This window comes from Sarcophilus harrisii, chromosome 1 (genome assembly GCF_902635505.1).
Source record: "Sarcophilus harrisii chromosome 1, mSarHar1.11, whole genome shotgun sequence".
NCBI lineage: Eukaryota > Metazoa > Chordata > Mammalia > Dasyuromorphia > Dasyuridae > Sarcophilus > Sarcophilus harrisii.
The window spans coordinates 634,272,324-634,299,465 of NC_045426.1; the positions used below are offsets into that span (position 1 = coordinate 634,272,324).

General features: G+C 35.8%; 1 protein-coding gene across 2 annotated transcripts in view; it reads left to right on the forward strand.

Annotated features, from left to right (window-relative positions):
- Positions 1-17,036: 17,036 nt before the first annotated feature.
- The window catches only part of DENND3 (DENN domain containing 3), a 120,296-nt gene continuing 110,190 nt past the window's right edge, over positions 17,037-27,142 (forward strand). For both annotated transcript variants that reach the window (XM_012541852.3, XM_023496524.2), the window contains exon 1: positions 17,037-17,268. In XM_012541852.3, coding sequence (XP_012397306.2) covers positions 17,161-17,268 — 108 coding nt within the window. In that variant the 5' untranslated portion in view covers positions 17,037-17,160. The remainder of the gene's footprint in view (positions 17,269-27,142) is intronic.

Here is a 27,142-nt window from a genome sequence, read left to right on the forward strand (position 1 = left end):
GAACATTGTGAATTATGCACAAATGGTGGTAAGCAAAATGGACAAGGCATTTTGCACAGGGCCTTACAAACACATGTAGCTTACTTTATTTTCATTCTCATCTAGATGAAGCCAGGAAACTGTGGTTTGTCTGTTTGAATAGGTACTGCTACACAAAGGCCTTCTAGATGATCAAAGAGGAAGAAGAAAGATGTGAGAAATATTCAACAAGTCTGGACTAGTGCCATAGAAAGAAGGGGGGAGGATGGGGAAGTAATAACTAACAGCAAACTTGGGAGGGAAAATGATGCATCCAGGGCTCCATGCTGAGCTCAGGAAAAAGTTTTATTCCATGTAGAGGCTTAAAATGAGGGGAAATGGCTAATGTATAAAAACAAATGAGAAAATGTAATCTGATGAAATCAAATCAAAATGATATAATAATTCCAATGAGGTAGTAAAGTGCTTCCTGGCCCAAGAAATAGCAAGCACTTATAAATGCTTATTTGTTTTTCTCTTCTCCTTCCTTAAGAAACTTGAGAGATGGATAGTCAGGAAGACCGGGATTCAAATCCTTCCTCTGACCCAAACTTGCTGCAGGACATGGGCAAGCAGTATCTCAGGAAATTCTTCAAGAAAGAAGTTCATACTGTGCCCAAAGGGCTATCAAACTGTACATACCCTTTGGTCCATTAGTGTCTCTACTAAGCCTGTATCCCCAAGAGATTCAAAAAAGGGAAAAGGGTCCATATGGGCAAAAATGTTTGTGGCAGTCCTTTTTGTAGGGGCAAAGAACTGGAAACTGAATGGATGTCCATCAGTTAAGGAATGGCTGAGTAAATTATGGAATATTATTGTTCTATAAGAAATGATCAGCAGGATGATTTCAGAAAGACCTGGAGAGACTTGAACGAACTGATGCTGAGTGAAGAGAGTAGAACCAGGAGAAAATTGTGCATGGCAACAACATAATTATATGATGATCAATTCTGATGGATGTGGCTCTTTTCAATAATAAGGTGATTCAGGCCAGTTCTCCATCTTGTGATGGAGAGAGCCATCTGCACCCAGAGAGAGGATTGTGGGAACTAAGTCTGGATTACAACATAGTATTTTCATCTTTTTTTTGTTGTTGTTGTTTGCTTGCTTGTTTTTTTCCCTCATTTTTTCCCTTTTTGATCTGATTTTTCTTGTGCAGCATGATAAATGTGGAAATATGTTTAGAAGAATTGCCTATGTTTAATCTATATTAGAATAGTTGATATCTTGGGGATGGGGAAAATGAGGAGGGAGGGAGAAAAATATGCAATGCAAGATTTTGCAAGGGCTAATGTTGAAAACTATCTTTGCATGTATTTTGAAAAATAAAAAGCTATTATTAAAAATAGAAAGTTCATAAAGAACATGTGAAGGAAGACAGTATCTGTGTCCAGAGAAAGAAATGATAGATGAAGGAATATATAGACTAATTTTACACACACACACACACACACACACACACAATATACATATGTATGTATATGATATATGTATTTGTATTTGCATCTAATGATTACCATATCTAGAGCGAAAGGAAAGGAAGAAAAAAAGAAAAATAATAAAATTTACATGATATCTTTGTTGTATATTTAGAAAGAATAGAAAGTTTTGCACATTGGATTTGAAGTTTTATGTGCAATTATCTTTTTTATTATACTATGTTATAGAAATACTCGTTATATTCTATATACTAAAAATAAGTAACAAGTAATACGTATTTTAAATTTAAATATAAATATTTAAACAAATAAAAATAAGTCAATAAATAAAAAGACAAAGTTCCAGCTAGGTGGCACAGTGAATTCAGGATCCGTTCTAAGTTAGGAAGACCTGAGTCCAAGTCATGCTTCAAAGACTTACTAGCTGTGTGATCCTGGGCAAGTTGCTTAACTCTGCCTCCTAACCTCTCCCCCCCAAAAAAAAACCCCCATAAAAATTAGAAATTGCAAAAGAGTTGTTAATGTGTGTCCCTGGAGGAAGTTTCCACAAAGCAAACTTCCTAGACTGATAAATCAAAAATCCCTCCCCCATAATAAAAAGAATCATCTTTGAAAAATAAAACAATGATAGAACTGAAAAATAAGATAGTCCTTGAGGTCCTCAACGCTCCAGCAACCAACTTCTAGGGATTCTTAACCAAATTTTTTCATGGATCCTTTGGTAGTTTATTGAAGCCTAAATACCCTTTCTCAGAATGCTGTTATTAAGAGCATAGCCCAAAATACAGAGAATTACAAAGGAAAACATATATATATATATGAAAATATTTTTTAAAATATATGTTCTTTTGAAATAATTTTTAAAATACATATTTAAAATAAATCCCCATATTCAAGATTAAAAACCTCTATTCTACAGTAGTCATAATAAGGAAGCTAGGTACTGGATCTAGAATGAGGAAGATTCATCTTTCCGAGTTCAAATTTGGCCTCAGACACTTACTAGCTGTGTGACCCTAAGATTCCTCATCTGTAAAACAAGCTGGAGAAGGAAATAAAATGGCAAATCAGTCCAATATATCTACCAGGAAAACCTCTAATGAGGTCATAATGAGTCAGATCCAACTCAAACGATGAACCATCATCACTATCACCATTTTTTATATAACATTATATATTATATATATTACATGTATAACATTTTATATATTAATTAATGCAACATTGAGAGGGAGGGCTTGGGGAGTCAAGTGAAAATACATTACATGAACAGTGATTTTAGCAGTGCTGGAGAGAGTGTTAGTTAACACGGTAAACATTCAAGAGTAGAGAATTGATTAATGAGAGATGCTTTTAGGAAAGATATTTAAGATATAATATACAATCTTATCTACCTGTTATGAATTGTAAACTCCATAAAGATAGGAATCAAATCTCATTTAACCTTGTTTTTCCCACAGTGCCTAACCCATAGCCTTCAGAATACTATTAATAAACATTCAGAGAATGAATAAATATGTCCCTGAAAAAAGTTGATGATGAAGAGAGGGTACCTGAGACCATGCAAAGCAGACAAGCCTATAAAGATCAGAACCACTTTTCAAGCATCTCAAGCCATTTCTAGAAAGGTCTACTAGATTATCTAGAAAGAAAGCAATTCCCACTTCAAGTGACTCTAGGAGGTACATAAATAAAGAGGAAGGAGGAAATAGGCAGCTAGGTAACTTGGTTTTAGTAATATACCATGTTATTATGAGAAGACTAGTTATATAAGAGAAGAATTAGTTTGATTAGATTGTTTGGAAGAAGTTGACAGATTAAGTATGGGCCACAATGGTAAAAAGAAAAAAAAAAATCATTGAGCCATTAACAGTGCATTCTCTTGGGGAAAAAAAAAAGATTTTTAGTAGATTTTCTATTAGTATAACTAATTTTCTATTCCAAAGACCCTCTCCCACTCTCACCCATATTTCAGCATCAAGAAACAGAAGAATTTCAAGAGCTGGGGGATACATTTATAATTTCTCAATTGTGAAAATTTCAGCCAGAGAAATTAAGTGACTTATCTGACATTTCATAGCAATTCAATTATACAATTACATTTAGAATCCAGTGACCTTTGTGGTGAGTTCCATTATTAAAATTCAATCACATTTCCTACAGTACTCTTTATTGGGAGGTTATGTGGTACATTGTAAGGAACCACTAACTTTGAGATCAGAGGACCTTCAAATCCTGCCTTCAAATGCTTGCTATCTTTTAACCCTAGGCAAGCCAATTTATTGGATTTCACTTTCCTCCGTCATAAAATGAGGAAGTTGGCCCAGAGACCCAACTAGAAAACACTTCAAGTTCTAGATCTGTGATCCTAATGACCTTTGTTATCAAAAGAGTCAAGACTTGTTGAAATCCTTGTACCCAACTTTAATGTTTAAGAACTCTCTCCCTTGAATTTCTAACAAGTTAACAATATCCTGCTTCCATCTTGGAGAGGTCTCATTCATGCTCTGAAAATCCTCTATTGTTATTTCTGTCAAGGAAAGCCATATTGTCTTGTATTGGGTCCCCAATTGAGGATTAACAAAGCTTAAGATGAACCACAGAGGAAATTGTTTCAGTGATTTGTTAAACAATTCCCTCTAATGCTAGAATCCAGACCCCAAAAGGTATCTGCAAAGAAGGGAAGAAGTTACCCAAAGAGAAAAAAGTAAAATCAAGGGGAAGTTATCTAATTGGAAGAAAGAGAGAAAAGATGAGAACAACCTTGAAAAACATGTTTTTGAATCATTTTAGTTGTGTCCAATAACTTTCGGTGACTCCATTTGGGGTTTTCTTGGCAAAGATATTGAAGTATTTTGCCAGGTCCTTTTCCAGATCATTTTATAGATGAGGATTAAGTGGCTTGTCTAGGTGTCATGACTAATAAGTACAAAAAATGGAAGTATCAAGTAGTCCAAGCACAGGAAATTGAAAGTGTTGAAGATGCCAAGTGAAAAATCTAATTTTTAGAAAATAATTATATGCTTCTGATTCAGGTTAAGATATTATTTATAATAAAATCTAATAAAACGCAGAAATTTGTTTTACTCTTCGTTAAAACTATATTGTTAGCATACAAAATGCGTTACTGAATCATTCATTCATCCTAAAGTTCTGATAAGGACAGAGATCCACTAAATACTCAAACTCAGAAACCTCTACTTGCCATTTCCATTATCTTTCAAATATTTGGTTTGTTGGTTTACATGAACCATTGGGAACAGGGTTCAAGACATGAAAGTCTTAGAATAAACATAATAAGGTAGAAATTAAATGAAGATAGATTTCAAGTTAATATATTTAAAAAAAAAAACTTCCTAAAAATTGGAAGTGGATAATGTAAATGAATGCCCCATTTCTGGAAGTCTTGGAGTGACCTCTTATTATAAATATAGGCAGGGCTTGCACTAGATGATCTCTAAGGTACTGTTCAACTTGGCAGTTCTATGGTTTTATGATCCCACTAAGGTTTTGGCCTCCTTGTCATATATTTATGGTCCTTTAGTCTCTGAGTCATATATTTTTTGGTTTCGGTGGTTTTTTTTTGGTCTCTTTGCCACTTGTCCAACCCAAAATCTCTTCATTAAGGAAATTATACCTCTTGCACTTTTGCCACTCTCAACTTCTAAGAAGCTTTTAATTTATTATTTGGCCATATAGGGAGATTCTGCACATTTTTCTTTCCATTACAAGCTGATCATTATGGAATATTATTTCAGTCTTGTTAACATTAAGGGGTGAACTGAAGTTAAAGATGGTTGAATACATTCCACAAGGTATTCATATTAATCTAGTTATATCCATATTGCCCTACTTAAGATATGCTTACATTTATTTATCTATTCTACAAACTTTCTAAAAGGTTCCTATTTATAAAAATAAGCCAAGAAAATGGAATTTTGCCATTGAATACCCCATTCTTCCAGTTAGATAAATGCCCAAAATGTCCAAAACTTTTTAAAAAAAAAAATACAATTTGAAAAGATTTTCTGTCTACTAATTATTAGAGTTTTCTTTGAAGGTACTGTTCAGAAAATCTGAAATGAATATAAACTTAAGTAGGCTAATTAGTGTGATTTTTCCAGAATGCTATAAAATGTAATTATTTAAGCAAGATGGGAGGCATTTGGGCTGCATTAACTTGACATCAATAAAACTTATTGATCCAGATCAATAAAGAAATAATAACTGTCAAGTAAAACTCACAAAAAGTTTAAGAAAGGCAATGCTCATAAAAGAATATACATTTATGGGGTTTGTTTTTTTTTTTTAATATATCATGGGAGAAATGTGACACCTTGTTAGGACAAAGTTAAACCCAACAGGAAATAATAACATTAACAATAATAGCTAGTTTTTATATATTGCTTTAAGGCTTGCAAGGCATTTAATAAATATTCTCATTTTATCCTTACAACCCTTACAACATAACAGCCCTCCATAGCGCCATCAATGAACCAGTAAAGATTTATTATGTACTTACACTAGCAAGTCTCTAATGTTAGCAAGCAACTAGCTATTAAAGGGGATACAGAGAGAGAATCTAATTCTTGGACCCTACCTTTAAAGAGTCAAGAATTTTGAGTTAATCATGGATGAAATTAACTATAACTCCAAATATAAATGACTTAGAAAATATTGGTGCAAGTTAACTTAATTCCATATTTTTTGAACTTTTGCTCTTAAGTTTATTTACAATTTAACAAACAGGTTAGGAAAATCAGATAAGAGATCTGATTTAAGGAAGAATATAATAAAAATATATCTAGTTATTGTTTGAGATGATAGTAGTGATATTCAAGTGGAAAGGGAACAGCATGCTGGAAATGTAGGCTGGAACACAGAATTTTTTTTTTATATAAAGTACATTTTCCCTAAGCTCTATAAGCTTCAATATTAGATTGTTTTAATCTCTCTAGTTTTTGCATACATTTCCCCCAAGCTCCTTAAACTTACAGATTGAAATTGTTTCAGTCTCCCTGGTTTGGGCTAATTATTTAGATATTTTAATTGAATAAAATTTAACTCTCATTATAATTGAATTCTTGATTCTGGATGGCTTTTAGGAATTTCAAGCTTATCAATATTTATAATAAAATAGTTGGGGCTCTTGCTTTCTCCATTATTTCTTACTTAGTTGCTTTATTTCTTCCACTTATTTGATTTTTTTCCAATATATAATATTTTTAGTATCTTTTTATACATCACAGGGACTTTTGGTGTAATGATATATTCCCCAATTTTCACCTACTTGCTGAGAATTCACAGAGGGGAAAGTCACTACTTTTTTTCTGATATCAATATCTTTGTTATTATTACTGAATGTAACCTAGATGCTATCTTGAAATTACTGAAAGCACTGATCAATTTCCCAAATGCAATTCATTCTGCTACCTTCCTTCTATGGGATTCCAACTCATTATCCATCTGTCTATCCACACCAGATGAATATGCAGCTATAATAACTCAATGAGATGTCCATACATCTGCATGTCAGTATGGAGTATAATCATTTTTTATCCATCAAAAATTTTTATTAGGTAATTTAATAGGAACAACAATACACTATTTTATGGGCACTAAAGTTTATGAGAAGCTGTGAGTATAATGGATAGAAAGTTGGCATCAGGAAGTCCTGATTTCAAATTCTGCCACTAACACTTGGACCGTGTGATCTTGGTAAATGACTTAATCTTTCCAATGTTCCCAAGTCACTCTTCAATGAAATGCAGAACAGTTGTCCGTCTATTAGTAATAGGAATTTCCTCCCTGGGAATTTCTTACACCAATAAAACCATAGACCTTGAAAACAAAACAAAACACACACAAATATGCCAGACACTGAAAGAATCATAGTTATAGCTCAGTGATTTTACAGTCTTCGTGGAATGTTGGAATTTCATGTAGCTTTAAATTAACAAGGGCCCTGTGATTATGAGGAAGGTTGTTTATTTATTCCAGACTTTTTTTTTTACTTTTCTGCTTATTCTTTATTGAAGTTGTGACCCTTCAGCAAATATTTTAGTTTTATCCTTAATGTCCGTTTTAACCCTTTTTCAAATTCATCTTAGTTTATTTGTTTTCAAGCATCATGCCAACAATCTTGATGATTAAATTTATTATTCAGGAATATTTAGACCATTGTTTCTCTTCATCAAGTGCCTGTTTTGCCCATTTCACTCTTTATTAGTGAAAAGAAAATTTTCATTCATTCATCAAATATTTTAATAAGTGACATTTACATAGCACACAATGTTATTAAAGCACATTTCTATAGTGTACATCACTGGTGTCAAACTTGCAAGTAGTTGGCTATAAGGCCAGTGAAAGGCAGAAACTATCAAAATCAGATTAAAATATAATTGGGGAATGTTTAACAATATGTAAAAATACAAAAATATTTTCTAAATTCTGATGGTTAACAAGTGCCAGAGGTAGGACTTGGAAGTCAGATCTTTCTGATTTCAAATCCAGCTCTCTATATGCTATACCATAGTCTTCCCTGTGATAGGTATTTTTGCTTTTGTTCAGTTGTTTCAGTCATAGTTGACTCTTTGAAACCCTATTTTGGGATTTTCTTAGAAAAGACACTCGAGTGGTTTGCCATTTTCTTCTCCAGCTCATTTTACAGATGAGGAAACTGAGTCAAATGGCATTAAGTGGCTTTTCCAGGGTCACACAATTAGGGAATTGTGGCCAAATTTGAACTCAGGAAAATGAATCTTCCTGACTCTAGTCCTGATACTTTATCCACTTTGCCACAAGATAAATAAAATAAGATAACAAATGAGGTAGAATAAAAAAATATAAAACATGATCCCTGCTTCAGGAAACCTATGATTTTGTAGGGATGTTACTTCAGTGGATGTGTGATTTTTGTTAATTCTGACATCACCTACACTCTTTCTCCCTTCATACTTCCTGATCTCAAAAAAAGCTAATTCATATTCATTTCCAGAAAGGATCCACCCAACTTTCTAGAAAGCATTCTTCTAGGTCACATAGGTAATACTTGCTATCATTCTTGGTCCTTTCTTTGAGGAAACCAATAGAGTATTCAGGCTATGCATCTATGATCCTACCTTCTTTTCTCACAATACTTTTCTTCAGTAATATCCCGGAAACCACTTCTTGAATGCAGGTCATCATTTGGTATAAACTATAGCTAATGCATACATACGATGCACCTCTCCATTGTGAATGTGGATTATTGCACCATTCTTTTAGTGATTTCAAGCAATATCTTGGTGTCAAAGATCCAACTTGTCTGCAAACATCTTATTGATGATACTTTGTATTTCTTAGATTTGTGGTCTGTTTCCTGGATTTCTCATTCACTCCATCTTCTTTCTAGGTTACTTCTAAGAGAGAAAAAAAAAAAAAACTTTTTATAATATGGTTTGTTTGTCCTTCTGTTCCTTTAAGTCCATCTTCTCTGTAAATGCTTTCTCGCGTTGGTTTTCGAGATTTCCTCATCTAAGAATGTTTTCTTGGTGCACAATGCTCTCTCTTATGTCTTTTGATTCCAGGTGTCTAGACATTTTTTACTCCTATTTGACTCCTCCTTGCCATTTGGACATTAACTCCTTAAAGACGAGGACTGTTTCATCCCTCTTTAAATTCATAGTGTCTTAGATGACATACTAAGTCAGGGCATTCAATCAATGTTTGGTGGTTTAATGGTGGTGTTGTCTTAAAAAATGGTGAATCTTTGAATGCCACAATATCTGAAAAATTAATGTTGTAGGCTTAGGTGGTGGGTTTTTTAATGGATTTTTAGGCTAGATCTTCTGAGTTATCTTGGAGCTCATTAACGAGATTTTGTGGCTTAATGCAAGCAATGCAATATCATCCTTAAAGAGAAACAGCTATAGAATTTCACTATATAAGGAATCACTATTTTTTATTTGAACCTTGTGAAAGATATCTTTCATGGCAGTGGCAAATATCTTAAGCAAATACATACTTCATAGATGTATTTATGGAGTAGAGAATAATAAGCCATGTATTCAAAGGCACTAAACTCTGCATATCCTTTGACTCAGAAATACCACTTCTAGGCCTAAAACCTAAAGAAATTAAAAAAAAAAGAAATAAATGATCAATATGTACAAATATGTACGATAAGTACAATATGTACTTATAGCAGTTCTTAACAATTCTTATAGCTGAATAGGAAATTAAGAGGGTGCCACTAAATTGGGAAGTGTTGAACAAGTTATAGTATATGAATGCAGTGGTCTACCATCAAAGGGGACTATTTCAAAGAAAATTTGTACTAGATGATGTAGAGTGAAGGTGGCAGAACAATTTATTCTTGTTATTGTTGTTCACTTGTTTCAATGTGTTCAAATCTCTGTGACCCCATCTGGGGTTTTCTTGGCAAAGATATTGTAGTGCCAGAGAAACTGAGGCAAGATAGAGATCAGAGAGTTTTTAATATTTTATTTGAAAGGGAGAGATTTACTGGGACCAAATGGATCCATGGTTTGGTCCCAGAGCTGAATGAAACTATCATCCAGCATCTGTGTGTTTCCCATGAAGTATATATACACACAGTGGCTCCAAGCGACCAGGTAGACTAGTGACTAGGTAGACTGAGGCAGGGGCGGTATCAGAGCACTGAGAACTGTAATGGACTATCAATCTGGTTCTGATAGGGTGGGGAGGAGGGGCGGCACCTGACATTCTGATAAGTTGGGATAAAGAAGAACAATGACAGAATGGGGGGAGGCACAGGATATTCTGATAAGTAGGGAGGGTCTAGGGTCATGATGTCTAAGAAAGAAGGTCTTTCTTCTTATCCGGATCATGATGATTAGGAGGGAGGGGTGGTATTGCAAGATTGAGCAGAATAATTAGGTATTGAGGCAGACCAATTCAGGGAAACCCAGGCAGGACAATTCAGGGAAACTGAGTCAGGATAATTAGGGAAACTGAGTCAGGACAATAAAAGGGACCTGTAGCACAACAATACTAGAGAAGTTTGCAATTTTCTTCTTATCATTCATACAGATGAGGAAACTGACACAGACAAGAATTAAATGATTTGCCTAGGATCACACAGTAAGTCTGAGGTTGGATTTGAATTCAGGAAGATCAGTCTTCCTGACTTCAGGCCCCCTATTCTATCCACTTCAACACCTAGCTGTCCTAGAAAAATTTACACAACAACCAAATCATTGTAAAGGCAAACAACTTTGAAAGATTTAGGAACTCTTATCATGGTAGTGAGCAACCACGGTTTCAGAGGACTCACACAGAAACAACCTCAATCATCTCCTGATAGAGAGGTGATGGACTTAAAGTGCAGATTGGGGCATAAATTTTTGGACACAGTCAAATCAGGAATTTGTTTTGTTTAGAAAAGGAAAAAAAACCTTGGGACATTGTGTGTGTGTGTTATATATACACACATACATTTAAATATACATATATTTTCATATTTACTCATACAGATACACATATACATGCACGTACATATACATATATTTATATATTCACACATGCATGCATACACACAGACACATATCATGCATGGTTTGTTTGGTTTTTTCCCTTTCTTTCCTGATGCTGGGAAAAGATATTGCAGGAAGGAGAGAAGGCAGATTTTTATTGATTAAGAAATAAAATTTAGGGGCAACCAGATGGCACAGTGGATAGAGCACCAGTTCTGAAGTCATGAGAACCTACATTCAAATCCAACCTCAGATACTTAACCCTTCTTATTAACTGTGTGATCCTAGGCAAGTTATTTAAACCAAATGCCTTGCAAATAAGTAAAATAACAAGCAATCAAACAAATAAATGAGCAAATAAATAAAATAAAATATTTGCTTTTAAAAATCACCCCCCAAAACCAACTAGGGATGTGCTTTAAAGTCATTAGAGTTCAAATTGTACTTGGTGTAAAAGTTCCTAGTGGTTTTAGTTGACCAGCTTTTCAAAACCTTTTGATATTGTAGTCACAAGACTTAAAGCAAGGAACACAGTTAAGCCCCCAAAGCCTCTTCTCATATTAAATTTAGTATAGTTACTTTCCAACCACACATTGCATTTATTCCCATTCATGTAATTCATCGCCCAGAGGGTGACCATCGAGAGGTGATGAATTCTTTGGCCATGGAAACCCATGAAAGAAATTAAAAAATGCAAAATGGCCTTTACTTCTGTCACATCCTTCCAACTTTTGCATCAGCTAGCAGAATAGTAATTTCTATTACTATTTCAGCAGAGAATTCTAAGTTTATAGATCATACAATCATAGGTTTAGAGTTAAATGAATCTTAGAAGTCACTGAAGCACATAGTGAAATCACACCCAGGAGCAAACAGTAAGTGTCTAGAGTAGAATTTTGGCCCAAGTTTTCCCAAGTCCGTATAGTGAATGATCCATCTAATATAACAGTAGAGTTTTAAGATCACCTATAAACATGAATTGTTGCTACAGGAGACAGTATGGGGAAAATGTTGGGAGACAGAGTATCTTGTGTGAGAAACACCAATTAAGCCATTATCCCTGGATTGAAGAGTATGTGAGGGGACAAGAGGACTGAATAAATAGGAGGGAGCAAGTTGCAAAGATCTTGCAAAGCTAAACAAAAGATTTTATTGGACAGCCAGGTGGTTCAGTGGATAAGACACCAGTAAAGTAGTCAAGAGGACCTGAGTTCAAATTTGACCTCAGATATTTGATACTAGCTGTATAATCCTTGGTAAACCACTTAACCCAGATTGCTTCCAAAAAATTAATTTTAAAACAATCGTATCTTTGAGTCTGCAGATGATAGGGAACCACTGGAGATTATTAAGTGAGGGGATGATATGATCAAACCAATACTCTTAAGAAGATTAATTTGATAGCTGAGTGAATCTATTCTCATACTGAAAGCCACTGGAGGAAATAATATCAATGAACTGATCACATTCATTATAAATTCACGTTGTCTAATCTCAACTAGGTTCTTACAGCTGCATGACAGCTCTTAATTCTTGCCTGATTAGCTCTCTATCACAATTAACACAGCCACTGTTTAAACTTTATTTTTTTCCTTCAAGACTCATACAATCATCTTTCTTCTTCTGCTTTACTGAGAAAATTATTCTTCCATATTGACCACCTCATAATCTTTCTACATCATCCTCTATCTTTCCTCTGTTCCCATATTCTCTGAGAAGGAAGAATAAATTCTTCTAGCTCAGGTCAACTATGCTATTGATTCCTCCCCTTCCCAAATACTTAGGGAGCTTGTTTCTTCATTTCCTGTTTTCAATTGCTCTTGTTATCTCTTGGCTTCTCCCCACTACTTACAAACATACCAAGTCTCCCTCATTGCTGAATAGCCTTCATTTGATTCTAACATTCTCTCAAGGTATATTCATCCTATATCTCTTTTCCCTTTAATAGACAAACTCATAGAAAAAGTCCTCTCTGGTGATATCTCATTTTTCCTTTCTTTTCATTTATGTCTCACCCCCTTGTAATCAGGTTTCTGACTATGACAGTTTACAGAAAATCACCTTTCAATGGTCATCAATGTTCTATTGCCCTTTGCAGATGTTGTCTTTAAAAAAAAACAAATTGAAGGTTTATAGTAACCAGTATAATCAAGACTATTGGTGCCATTTTTCTAACAACACATATTCACATTGTGTCTCTGTGTCACATTTTATTCATTCTGGCAATATTCAAACTTTTCCATTATTATTATGTCTGTTATGGTGAACTGTCATCAGAAGTCTTTGATGTTACAGCTGTAACTGTTTTCAGGTGCCATGAACTGTGCCTTTATATGAAGGTGAACTTAATTGATAAATGTTGTGTTCTCATTGTTCCATCGACTTGCTGTTCCTCGTGTATCCTCAGGCTACTACATTCCCTGAGATATAACACTATTGAAGAATAATACATTAACTTAGTTGGTAAAGAAGCAGCAGGGTTTGAGAGGATTGACTCCAATTTTTAAAAATTATTGTTGATAAAATGCTATCAAAAGAGAAGTCTTTTGTAAAAAGAAGAGTCATTAATGTGACAAACTTCATTATTGTTTTATTTTAAGAAATTGCTACAGCCACCCCATCCTTCAGTAGTCATCCCCATGATCAATCAGCAACCATCAACATTGAAGTAAGCAGCCATCAGTGCCAGAACAAAGATTAAAATTTGCTGAAGGCTCAGATGATGGTTAGCAGTTTTTCCATAATAAAGTATTTTTTTTTTTAAAGATAAGTACACTGGACTTCAGACACTAACTAGCTGTGTGACCCTGGCCAAGTCATGTTGCCTCCTTGCCTCAGTTTCCCTATCTGGAGAATGAAATAGGAAATCACACTAGTATCTTTGCCAAGAAAACACTAAATGGGGTCACAGAGTCAGACATGACTTTTAAATGACTGAACAATAACATGCCTATAGTTTTCTCATTCTTTGGTTTCTGTGACAGCACTCCCTTGACTCTCCTTCCTACCTGTCTGACCTTTCCTTGATTTCCTTTATTAGGTAATCATCCATTCTTCACCCCCTAAACATAGGTATCCCAAGGTAATATCTGGTCCATCTTTACCTCTTTTACTATATTTTATCCTTTGATTATCTAATTTACTCCCATGGTTTATCATCTCAGCTCAGGTAGCTTAGATACCATCTTTACTCAGATGTTTATTCATACAGCAAGTCTAAATTTTCCCCTTAAACCTCAGTCATCCTTGACTGTATCCTTTCCTTTATGTCATCCATAACAATCCATCACTAAGCCTAAAAATTCTACATCTACAATATCTCTCGCATCCATCCCTTTACTTCATTTACACAACCACCACTGATTCTGGCCCTCCACTATTGCAATAGAGTCCTAATTGGTCTCTTTTCCTGTACTAAACTTCTCTAAGACATCTTCAGTATATAATAATCTTCCTGAGGCACAGCTCTCTCTGAACCTGTTATTTCCCTACTCAAAAACCTTATTTCAAGGATAAAATAGAAATTGCTTAGCCTACCATTTAAAGTCCTTTTCAATGTCTCCAAATTACCTTCCAAACATCTTTATTATTCTTCCCTTCACTCCAGGAAAATCAGATATTTAAGTGTTCTCCAAACTAAACATTCCAACTCTGTCCTCCAAGCTTCCTTCCTCATTTCCACTTGTCAAAATATTTATCTCTCCCTTCAAAGGCCAGCTCAGGTGCCCCCTCAGTTTTTCTTGCTGATAGTGCTATCTCCCAGGATGTATCAATCTACTTTTGGGTCACTTAGGATAGATGTTCCAAAAATCTTAGTGTAGTTTTAAACTATTAAAACTTAAAATCTTTTGCATTATTAAAGCTTAAAACTGCATTAAGACTTTTTATATTGAATGGACCAATAAGCGTGGTCAGTAGATAAGTGAACAAGAATTTATTAAGATCCCACCACGTACCAGATATGATATTATTGGAAACTGGTATTAGAAAACCCATGTTTGAGTAATTTTTTAAAAAAGGATTTTAGATTTGGAGCTGGAAGGGACCACATAGGTCATCTATTTCAGTGGTTTTATACTTACAGAGAAATGATCCCTTCAAGGAAAATTGATTTAGAAAATCACAAGTTAACATTATCTATGATGTATTTTAAAATTTATTTTGGCAAACATTTTGAAATTACATTTTAATTTGATCCGGGCTGCACTTATACTTGTCTGCTGAATTTGACATCTCTAGTCTAGTTCAAACCTTTCATTTGCAGATAAGGAAATTGAGGCCCAGAGATAGATTAAGTGACATTTTTAGGGTGACATAGGAAGAAATGGATAGAACTAAAATTCAAACCTGAATCTTCTGACTCTAGCTAGATGGAGCATGCCTTCCACTGGATCTTGCTGCCTCCTCCAGTGTATGGATTATGTTATTTAGAACAATTCAAAACAATCCTAAAATCTCAGAGCTGGGTGGACCTCAGAGAGTATCTGGCTAACTCTGTACCTGATAGGGATCTCCCTCTCCAACATTTCACAAGTGATCTTCTGTCTATCCTTGAAGGCTTCTAGTGAAGTAGAACCTACTGCCTTCCCACGCAGCCCATTCTACTTTGGAATAGCTTTAGTTGTTAAGATTTCAATAAATCTAAATCTGCCTTTAGAACTTCTTTTCTTCATAATAGGTTAGAGCAGAAGGTAAAGAATAATTGTCAAAGGTGGAGGGAGCAAACCAAAATTTTATTAGTACTCTTATGTGAATTTGCAACTCTGCAGGAAAGGAATCAACTTTTTCCTGATCCTGAGCATTTTCTCCCTGTTTGGATCCTCCACCACAAGATAGTAGTATTAATCTGGAGGACTGCATAATTTTTTTCAGGGGGACCACCTCCTTTAAGAGGGTAGATGGCTTAACTCTCTCTCAATACTGTTGCTTGAGCTTTGAGGTAGATGTAGTAGAATGGCTTGAGCTAAACCTGAGAGACTATACAAGTCTCTGGGAAATGTGGAGGCCTACCAGAATGGGACAGATTTGTATAGGAAATGCTTTTAGATTTCTATCAGATAAAATAAAGTCTGGCTTGTATTTAATATCTCGTTAACCCGTGCGCTTGCATGGGAATTGACACTTTTTTTGGGTGTGGAGACCTGCATACTAGCTAACTTCTGTGGTGTAAATTTTAAATCTTGTGGGAAAATAAGGCAAAGGGCAGAATAAGAAAGAATCCACCCTCTCCCCCAAGATTGAATTCAGTTTTAGTAATCCCAAAACTGAGGCTCTGGGCTACTGGTTATTGCTTAATGCCTTATCCAAATGTCAGCTATAAACAGCTGATAAACAAATTTATTATCATAGTTGCTGGGACTGAGTTGATTTTCTGAGTTTGATTTTCTTTATACCTCACTCTGTACCCTTCACACTCTGGACTGTTCCTTAGCCTGGCATGGCAAGAAGACCCATGAATGGGTCAAAAGACCTGAATTCCTGTCTCATGGATACCACTGACTTGCTGTATGATCCTGGACAAGTCACTCGATTAGTCCGTGAACCTTCATTTCCTCATCTGCAAGGTATGAATTATCTTTTTAGACTCCAGATTCCAGGTTCCAGATTCTAAAACATCAATGGACTTCTCCAGTTACCCAACTCTTGTCCTTTTTGCCCTGTTTCCAATGCACACTCAATCTTCCAGAGAGAAGGAAATGAATGGAGGGCCCTTAACATAGGGGAAAGAAGTCAGAAGGCTGTGGAGAGGGGTGGACCTGGGTTCAAGTCTTGCTTCTGGAGCCCTAAATGATTTCTATCCCCCTGGACTTCATTTCCTCTTCTGTAAAATGATGATGAGCTTGGACTAAGATAGCCTCTGAGGTCTCCTCCGGCGCAGCCACATGGGCCTCGGGAAAGGGAAGGGGGCGGGGTTGGAGACAGAGCCAGAAAGGGTCCCTCAGCGTGTACCCCCCATATCCTGGTGCCCTGCTCTCCCCCATCTTGGGATGGAGGACCGCTTGGGTGTCTTGGGAGCTAGGGCGCATGCGCGTCTCTCCTTCTCCTCCCCCTCCGCTCCCGCCCTCTTCCTCGTCTTCCAGCCCCGCCCCTTCCCTCGGGCTCGCGCATCTTGGTCCAGCTGGGCGCGGGCGCGGGCTGGTCTGGTCTGGGTCTAGGTGGCCGGAGTTGCCCGTGCTCAGCTCGCGGTCCGCCCGCCTTCCGCAGCCATGGCGGACCCGGGCTCTGGGCAGCCTCACCTGCTGCTGCCGCCGGGGCTGCTGGAGCTGGGCGCGCTGCTGGGGGCCTCCCAGGAGAGCCTCCGCGACGTGGAGCAGGTGAGCTGGGATCGATGCGCTGGAGAAATGCAGTGGCACCCCTTCCCCCCTCCCCCCCGCGCGCACCTCGACCCATTTTACTGACGAGAAGACCGAGGCTCTGTCTAAAAATGTCCAGAGAGGCACCTCTAAGTATCTCAAGATCACACAACCGAGTGTGAGCTGAAAATTCACCTCTCTTAACTCCCTGTCTAGGACTTTACGTGATACTTTGTTTCTCTCCATTTTCAGTGATACTTTGTTTCCTTCTCTTCATTCATTATTCCTATTTGTAGTCAAAGTTATCCTTGGTGCAACAGTATAACCCTTTCAAAGCCTTATTTTTCGGGATGCTCTTCTCTCACTCACCTCACTCCTTCTCGGATAACTTTCTTCTCCCACCCATCCCCCAAGCTCCCCGGATGCCTTCTCTGTTCCAGGACTTGTTTATTTTCCCATTGTATGAACCCTACGGGGTGAAACAGTGACCTCGAACCCAGTGTGGATGTGTTAGATAAAGTCACCTCCGAGGTGATCTCAGCTCTGACTGTCGCTGCGGCCTCTGGGTGTGAGACTCTGATCTCGTGAAGATGCGTCCCGACTTGGGGAATCTGTTAGTTGTGGTTCGCCTGGTGAAATTCTGTAGGATCCCCCTCTTCCCTGAAGTTTCCCCTTCTCACCCTAGCCAGAAATGTTCTTTTCCACTTCGGAGTCTCCCGGTGTTTTTGAAAACGACTTTTTGTCTTATCTTAGAGTCCCAGTAAAGAATCCTGTCTTTTCCCTTTTATCTCCCCTGTTGGAGATCCTTTTGCATTGCTTGCCTTTTCTTTGTCTTGCTTAAAGAATGGAATTTTATTTTGCGAGTTTGTACTGATTTCTTTATGATTGGGAGGTAGGATCGTGGAACTTCCTTTGACTTGCAATCTTTGCGACTTTTTTTAGTTTAGTTTTGTTTCTGAGAGGTGCTTGGGGTTCGGAGAGGATTGATGACTTGTCATATTTTTATAGGTATACTGTGAATCCTGGTCTGTCTTCCTGACCACCAGCTCTCTATCCAACAGGATGCTACCTCCAAAAAAAAAAAATGTGTTTAATAAATATATATTAAATTTGAACTCCTTCTTGGATCTTTTCTTCTTGACTACCTCAGAGTCCATGGACTATAAATTTACATTAGCAATTGCACCACTAGATCAGGTCATTCCTTAGCCTCTGCCTGCTAGGGAGTTATGGAATAAGAAATGACCATTGTGCATAGAGTGTGCAAATAACATGTGTTTGTTTCTTTTTTTTTTGATGAAGATTAGGAAACATGTAAGGATCATATGAATGACAGAGGGGGTGGGAAAAAGGGAAGAGTTGCTGCTCAGGTCGAATGTAGTTATGAGAAAACCAAGAATAGGGACAAATAGATCTGTGTCTACTTTACAGTTCCCTCATCTGTCACATGACTGAGTTGGATTTGGTGGATTAACTTTCCAGACTTTACATTCTGGGACTCCATTCCCGACATTATGAGAGCTACTAGTAAACTGTAATCCTTCAGACTTGTACTCTCTTCCTGATCCTGACACTAAAGTACTTGTGTAACCTTGGAAAGACACTTGACCACTAAAGTTTTGGGCTTTCTTATCTGCAAATTGAGCTTATTGGATAAGATAATTACTAAAGTCCCTGTTAGCTCTAGCATTCTGTGATTCAATGAACAAATGATCTTTTTTTTTACTCTTTTCCATGAATGGCCTTACATAGTAGGAGTTGGAATCACCTGCATCATTTAGCCAATGGGATTCTGTAACTAGAATGCTTTTAATATAACATTATCTGAGGGGCACTGAGAGAGTTCTGGGTTCAAGTTTCAACATTGTTATATACTGGGGCAACTCCTTTAATCCCTAGTAAAGCTCTCTGAATTACAAAGAAAGTATCACTTAAATTGGGATAGAAACTTCTTACTAGCTGTTTAAGTCTCTTGGCCTCACTTGATCCCCAACAGACCCTCAGGATAGTAATCACTTGCTTTTGGCCTTACTACTTCCTAAATTCATTTATACCTTTCCCCTCTTCTCCCCGGAAATATTCCAGTGAAAGCTATCTATTATACTTTATTACTTTGTAGAGTAGAGAGAATAAGACTAGATTCAAGAATCCCTACATTCAAATCCTACCTCCCAATGTTCCTAGTGTATCATACTTAAATTTTCTTAATTTCTCTTAAGCCTCAAATGACCTCATCTGCAAAATAGGCATAATAATAACACCTGTATTTACCTAAAGGCCTGTTGTGAGGCACCAGATAACTTTGTAAAACACTTTGCAAACTTCAAAGCACTGTGGAAAATTCATTGTTATCATTATTATTATCTTATTTATGTGCATCTGTCATCACATCCAATTAAATTGTAAGCTCATTTAGGTCAGATTTAATACTTCTTTTTGATTTTGTAGAATTTATTGTAGCATCTTGTTTAAACTTCAGTTAATTTTTGTTGTTGTTCAATCCTATCTGACTCTTAATGAGTCAGATGACCCCAAATGGGATTTTCTTGGCACCTTATCCACTTCATTTTACAAATGAAGAAACAGGCTAATAGGGTTAAGTGACTTGCCCAGATCATGCAGCTGTTAAATCTCTGAAGCCAGATTTGAACTCTGGAAGGTAATCCTCCAGATTCCAAGCCTAGTGCTATATCCATTAACCCATGTAACCCCCCAGAACTCATCAATTAAAATAAGATCATGTAAGCCCAAGTTTATTTTATTGGTGGGGAAGCTGAGGCCCAAGTAGGTTAAATGAGCTTTTCCCCTAAGATTACTGAAACTCAGTGATTCCAGCTTAGTCCCTATTGAACAAGGAGTCCCCTGAAATGGTTGCATTATTTGAATTTACATTACATATTTCCATCGAGCTGGAATCAATTACCATACTTTATATAATATACATTACAGTGGCTAGAGCACTGGGCCTGAAATCTGGGAGACCTGAATTTACATCTGGAATTAGATATTCAGATAGCTATGTAATCCTGGGTGTTTCACTTAACCTATGTTTGCCTCAGTTTCATTATTTGTAAAATGAGCATAATTATAGCATCTACTTTTCAGGGATTTTTGTGAGGATACAATGAGATAAGATTTATAGAATACATATAAATTACTCTTTGGGACCCCCTTTTTTTTTTTTTTTTTTTTTTTTTTTGGCAAAGATACTGTAGTGCTTTGTCATTTCTCCCGCTCATTTTAGAGATGAGGAAACTGAGGCAAGCAGGCTTAAATGACTTGCCCAGAGTTACACAGTTAGTAAATATCTAAAGGCTAGATTTGAACTCAGGTCCTTTCAATTTCATGGTAAACACTCAATCCACTGAGATATTATATAAATATTAGGTATTTTATTATTATTTATTTATTTATTAAAATAGTATAAATTCAAATACACACAGCTACTCTAGGGGATTCATTGTTTGCATTAATAGGAATTAGCTGCTCCTTGTAGGACTTTGGACAAGTCATTGATTTCTCAAAATTCCTTAATGCTCAGGGATTATCATCTGTGGGGAATTACTATACAAACAAACATTAATATATCACCCCATAGTTAATTACTTTTGTTGTTCATTCTTCATTCATGAAAAGGACCAATAGCATCACAAAAGTGATGTCTTGATTTCAGAATGGATTAAATTTATGTGTGGAAGAGTTGTGCAAAGTCATCAGCCTCACTTCTCCAGAGTTATTAAAGTTCAGTGGCAAGACAAAAATGAAGAAGACTGGCATTGGCTCTACATGCAGTGGGTATCCTTGACCTTTCTAAATTAAGGTCTTTCCCAGATTTCATTTTGTCTGAGAATTACTTTTGTTGAGTCAGATTTAAGATCCAGGACAGTTATCCAATGCTTTAGGGACTAAAGTAAGCTGGTTTTCTCAATTATGATGGCAACCCCCATTTCTCCAAATTGTACCTGCTCTTATTACTGTCGAGAAAATGGCACTATTTCTATGGAAGCTATAGAAATTCAGCCCATTTCTCTAATTCCATGTTGTCTTCCTTTGTTATCTTTTCTCTGTAAATTTTTAGAGTTTTTGATAATTTGATTCTCTTCTTGCCAATGTTATTCACAAAGTTGGGTGTATTGCTATTTTTCCTTAATAAGTGAGTGGCATGAAAATAGTAACAATATTTTTGATGCATTAGTTATATGCAGTCCTGACTCTGCTACTGAATCTTTATGCTTGTCATTTAATTTATGGTTTAATTTAATCATCTGTAAAATATTATAATTTTTAACGCGGCTGTAAATTGAAAATGAATGCTTTAGTCAGTTAATAAGTACCTATTAAATTCCTTCTATGTATCAGGAACTTGTTTAAGTACTGGAGATACAAAGAAAAGCACAAGTTTGGTCCCTACTCATAATATAATGATTATAGGGTAATAACTCATTTTTATGGCATTTTACAATCAGGAAGCATAGTAGATGGAGTCATAGTCTTGAAGTCAAGAAGATAAAAGTTCAAATCCAGCCTCAGACACTTACTAACAGTATGATCCTGTGCAAAGCAGACCTTTTTGCCTCAGTTTCCTCAAGTGTAAAATGGGTATAATTATAATACCTACTTGTCAGGATTGTTATGAGGATCAAGTGACAGGAAATATCTGTGAGATGCTTAACGTATATTAGGTGCTTACCAAATTTTTATTCCTTCCTTCTTACTTTTATCCAGAACAACCTATATAGTAGGACAATATTATTGTCCCTACTTTATGGATTAAGACCAATGAAGTCACAGTGCTAACACAGATCAGAGCAGGGATTCCAGCAGATCCCCTGATTTCAAATACAGCACAGTTTCCATATTACAGCACTGTGTTTTTAACTGGAATGAATGGATTTGAAATTAGTGTTTTCATATTGGTATCTCATTTTTTCTATTTCTAATTATATCTTAGTGAAAAAAAAGTCTTCTATTAAAAAAAAAAAAAAACTATCCCTCCCATTTCTTTCCTTTTTTAAAAAACCCAGAATAGAAATACTTCCCTTGCCCTTCTCTTCCCCGCCCCAACCCCAGCTTTGTGTTGTCTCACTTCCTCAAACATGCCATAATGGCATCTTTCCCATGCTTTGTGTTTTGGAATTACTGTATGTCTTGCTGATTAGAAAGTTTTTGCTTTTTAGATGGTTATAACTTGTCTACTTAGTTGCTCTGGATTGAGGCATCATTTCTAGAGAGCAGGCTGAATCAGTTTAAAATGTTTAAGTGATGCATTTAACAAAATGAAACCAACTGTGAAGCCCTAGAAAAATCCCTTTTATTTTTTTCTACATTGTTAAGGGGAAAAGGAAGCAGAAATAGACAAGCAATGGGAAAAAGGCAGTGGATGGGCAACTACTTGCTTTTGAAGCCCCCAAAAGTGGCATTGTTCATGAAACATTTCATTTAGTTTTTTTTTTATAGTATCGTTAATCAGGGCCACTAAATCACTTCCATTTGTTTTGGTGGCTTTGTCATAATTCTTCATGACATCATGGGCAAGCCTTTCAACCTGATTTCAGTGTAGAGCTGAAGCCTACTAGACTGAAATAACTTAACAATTCTGGTATACCCTTTTGACATTATTTTGGGTATAACTATATCTAAATTAGAGGCAGTTATATGACTAAGTGAATAGTGAGCTGGGCCTGAAGACAGGAAGGTCAGAGATCAAGTCCAGTCTTAGTCACTTAGCTGTGTGACCCTGGGCACACCATTTAACTTTTCTGTGCCAATGTTTCCACATTTATACAATGGATATGATAATAATAATAATACCTCACAGATAAGGATCAAATGAGATAATTTTATAAAGCATTTTGTAAACCTTTAAAGAACTATACAAAAGGGAGAGCTAGGTGGCTCAGTGGATAGAGCACCAGCCCTGAAGTCAGGAGAACCCGAGTTAAAATTTGGTATCAGACAATTAACACTTCCTAGCTGTGTGACCCTGGGTGAGTCACTTAATCCTATTTGCCTAGAATTGGCTTAAAGGAAAAAATATTAGACAATATTTGATTTATGGAAAAACTTCTCCCACCTCATTGAAAAGTGGGAGGGGAAAAGTGAAAAGGGAAGGAGTAAGCTAAGTGGAAGGAAATACAGAAATTGTGAGGAAAAGAGGTAAGAAAGGGGGAAGAACTCTAGGAGGGGGAGGAAGGATCCTAAAAAGGGAGGGTTATGAGAAGCAAATGGTGCTCACAAGTATAATACTGGGGAGGAGGGTAAAAGGGAAGCAAAGGAGAAAAACAAGCAGGGGTTAACAAGATGGCAAGTAATACAGAATTAGTAATTTTAACCATAAATGTGAATGGGGTAAACTCCCCCATAAAGAGGAAGCATATAGCAGACTGGATTAAAAGCCAGAATCCTACAACATATTGTTTACAGGAAACACACTTGAAGCAGGGCAATACATACAGAATAAAGGTGAAAAGCTGGAGCAGAATCTACTATGCTTCAGTGAAGTGAAAAAAGCAGGGGTAGCCATCCTTATCTCAGATCAAGCAAAAGCAAAAATTGATCTAATTAAAAGAGATAAGGAAGGGCACTATATCTTGCTAAAGGGTGGCATAGATAATGAAACAATATCAATATTAAACATATGCACCAAGTGATATAGTATCTAAATTCTTAAAAGAGAAATTAAGAGATCTGCAAGAAGAAATAGCAAAACTATAATAGCGGGCAATCTCAACCTTGCACTCTCAGAATTAGATAAATCAGACCACAAAATAAATAAGAAAGAAGTCAAAGAGTAAATAGAATACTAGAAAAGTTAGGTATGATAGATCTTTGGAGAAAATTAAATGGAGACAGAAAGGAATACACTTTCTCAGCAGTTCATGGAACCTATACAAAAACTGACCATATATTAGGACATTAAAAACCTCAAATTCAAATGCAGAAAGGCAGAAATAGTAAATGCATCCTTTTCAGATCAGGATGCAATGAAAATTACATTCAATAAAAAGCCAGGGGAAAATAGACCAAAAAATAATTGGAAACTAAATAATCTCATACTAAAGAATGATTGCGTGAAACAGCAAATCATTGACATAATTAATAACTTCCCCCAAGAAAATGACAATAATGAGACATCATACCAAAATGTGTGGGATGCAGCCAAAGCTGTAATAAGGGGAAATTTTATCTCTCTAAAGGCCTACTTTCATAAAATAGAGAAAGAGAAGGTTAATGAATTGGGCTTGCAACTAAAAATGCTAGAAAAGGAACAAATTAAAACCCCCCAGTCAAACACTAAATTTGAAATTCTTAAAACAAAAGGAGAGATTAATAAAATTGAAAATAAAAAAAAATTGAATTAATTAATAAAACTAAGAGTTGGGTCTATGAAAAAACCAACAAAATAGATAAACTCTTAGTAAATCTAATTTTAAAAAGGAAAGAAGAAAATCAAATTGTTAGTCTTAAAAATGAAAAGGGAGAACTTTCCATTAATGAAGAGGAAATTAGAGCAATAATTAAGAGTTACTTTGCCCAACTTTAAGTCAATAAATTTGATAACTTAAATGAAATGGAAGAATACCTTCAAAAAAATAGCTTGCCCAGATTAACAGAAGAAGTAGTAAATTGGTTAAATAGTCCCATCTTAGACAAATAAATAGAACAAGGTATTAATCAACTCCTTAAGAAAAAATCTCCAGGACCAGATGGATTTACATGTGAATTCTACCAAACATTTAAGAACAATTAACTCCAATGCTATATAAACTATTTCAAAAAATAGAGATTGAAGGAGTCCTACCAAATTCCTTTTATGACATGGTACTGATAGCTAAACCAGGTAGGTTGAAAACAGAGAAAGAAAATTATAGACCAATCTCCCTAACGAATATTGATGCTAAAATCTTAAATAAAATAATTAGCAAGAAGATTATAGAAAATCATCCCCAGGATAATATACTGTGACCAAGTAGGATTTATACCAGGAATGCAGGGCTGGTTCAATATTAGGAAAACTATTAGCATAATTGACTATATCAATAACCAAATTAACAAAAAACATATGATTATAATAGATGCGGAAAAAAGCATTTGACAAAATTCAACATCCATTCCTAATAAAAACACTTGAGAGTATAGGAATAAATGGACTTTTCCTTAAAATAGTCAGGAGCATATATTTAAAACCGTCAGTAAGTATCATATGTAATGGGGATAGACTGAAATCATTTCCAGTAAGATCGGGAGTAAAACAAAGTTGCCCACTATCACTATTATTATTCAATATTGTATTAGAAATGCTAGCTTTGGCAATAAGAGTTGAGAAAGAGATTAAAGGAATTAGAGTAGGTAATGAGGAAACCAAATTATCACTCTTTGAAGATGATATGATGGTATAATTAGAGAACCCCAGAGATTCCATTAAAAAACTATTAGAAATAATCCACAACTTTAGTAAAGTTGCAGGATACAAAATAAACCCAAATAAATCCTCAGCTTTTTTATACATCACCAACAAAATCCAACAGCAAGAGATACAAAGAGAAATTCCACTCAAAATAACTGTTCACAGCATAAAATATTTGGGAATGTATCTACCAAAGGAAAGTCAGGAATTATATGAGCAAAATTACAAAATACTTTCTACACAAATAAAGTCAGATTTAAATAATCGGAAAATATTAAGTGGTCTTGGATAGGCCGAGAGAATATAATATAGATAACAATACTACCTAGACTAATCTATTTATTTAATGTTATACCAATCAGACTCCCAAGAAACTATTTTAATGACCTAGAAAAAATAACAACAAAATTCATATGGAAGAACAAAGATCAAGAATTTGAAGGGAACTAATGAAAAAAAAAAAAAACAAATGAAGGCCACCTAGCTGTACCTGATCTATAACTATATGATAAAGCAACAGTCACCAAAACCATTTGGTATCAGCTAAGAAATAGATTAGTTGATCAGTGGAATAGGTTAGGTTTACAGGACAACGTAGTCAATAACTATAGCAATCTAGTGTTTGACAAACCCAAAGATCCCAATTTTGGGGATAAAGAATTCCTTATTTGACAAAAACTGCTGGGAAAACTGGAAATTAATATGACAGAAACTAGGCATGGACCCACACTTACCACGGTACACCAGGATAAGATCCAAATGGGTCCATGATTTAGGCATAAAGAATGAGATTATAAATAAATTAGAGGAACATAGGATAGTTTACCTCTCAGACTTGTGGAGGAAGAAGGAATTTGTGACCAAAGAACTAGAGGTCATTATTGATCACAAAAAAAATTTGATTACATCAAATTAAAAAGCCTTTGTACAAACAAAACTAATGCAAACAAGATTAGAAGCAATAAACTGGGGAAATATTTTTATAGTTAAAGGTTCTGATAAAGGCCTCATTTCCAAAATATATAGAGAACTGCCTCTAATTTATAAGAAATCAAGCCATTCTCCAATTGATAAATGGTCAAAGGATATGAACAGACAATTTTCAGATGATGAAATTGAAACTATTTCTACTCATTTGAGAGGTGTTCCAAATCACTATTGATCAGAGAAATGCAAATTAACACAATTCTGAGATTGGCTAAGATGACAGGAAAAAATAATGGTGCATATTGGAGGGGATACGGGAAAACTGGGACACTGATGCATTGTTGGTGGAGTTGTGAATGAATCCAACCATTCTGGAGAGCAATTTGGAATTGTGCCCAAAAAGTTATCAAACTGTGCATACCCTTTGATCCATCAGTGTTACTATTGGGCTTATATCCCAAAGAGATACTAAAGAAGGGAAAGGAACCTGTATGTGCCAAAATATTTGTGGCAGCCTTTTTGTAGTGGCTACAAACTGGAAAATGAATGGATGCCCATCAA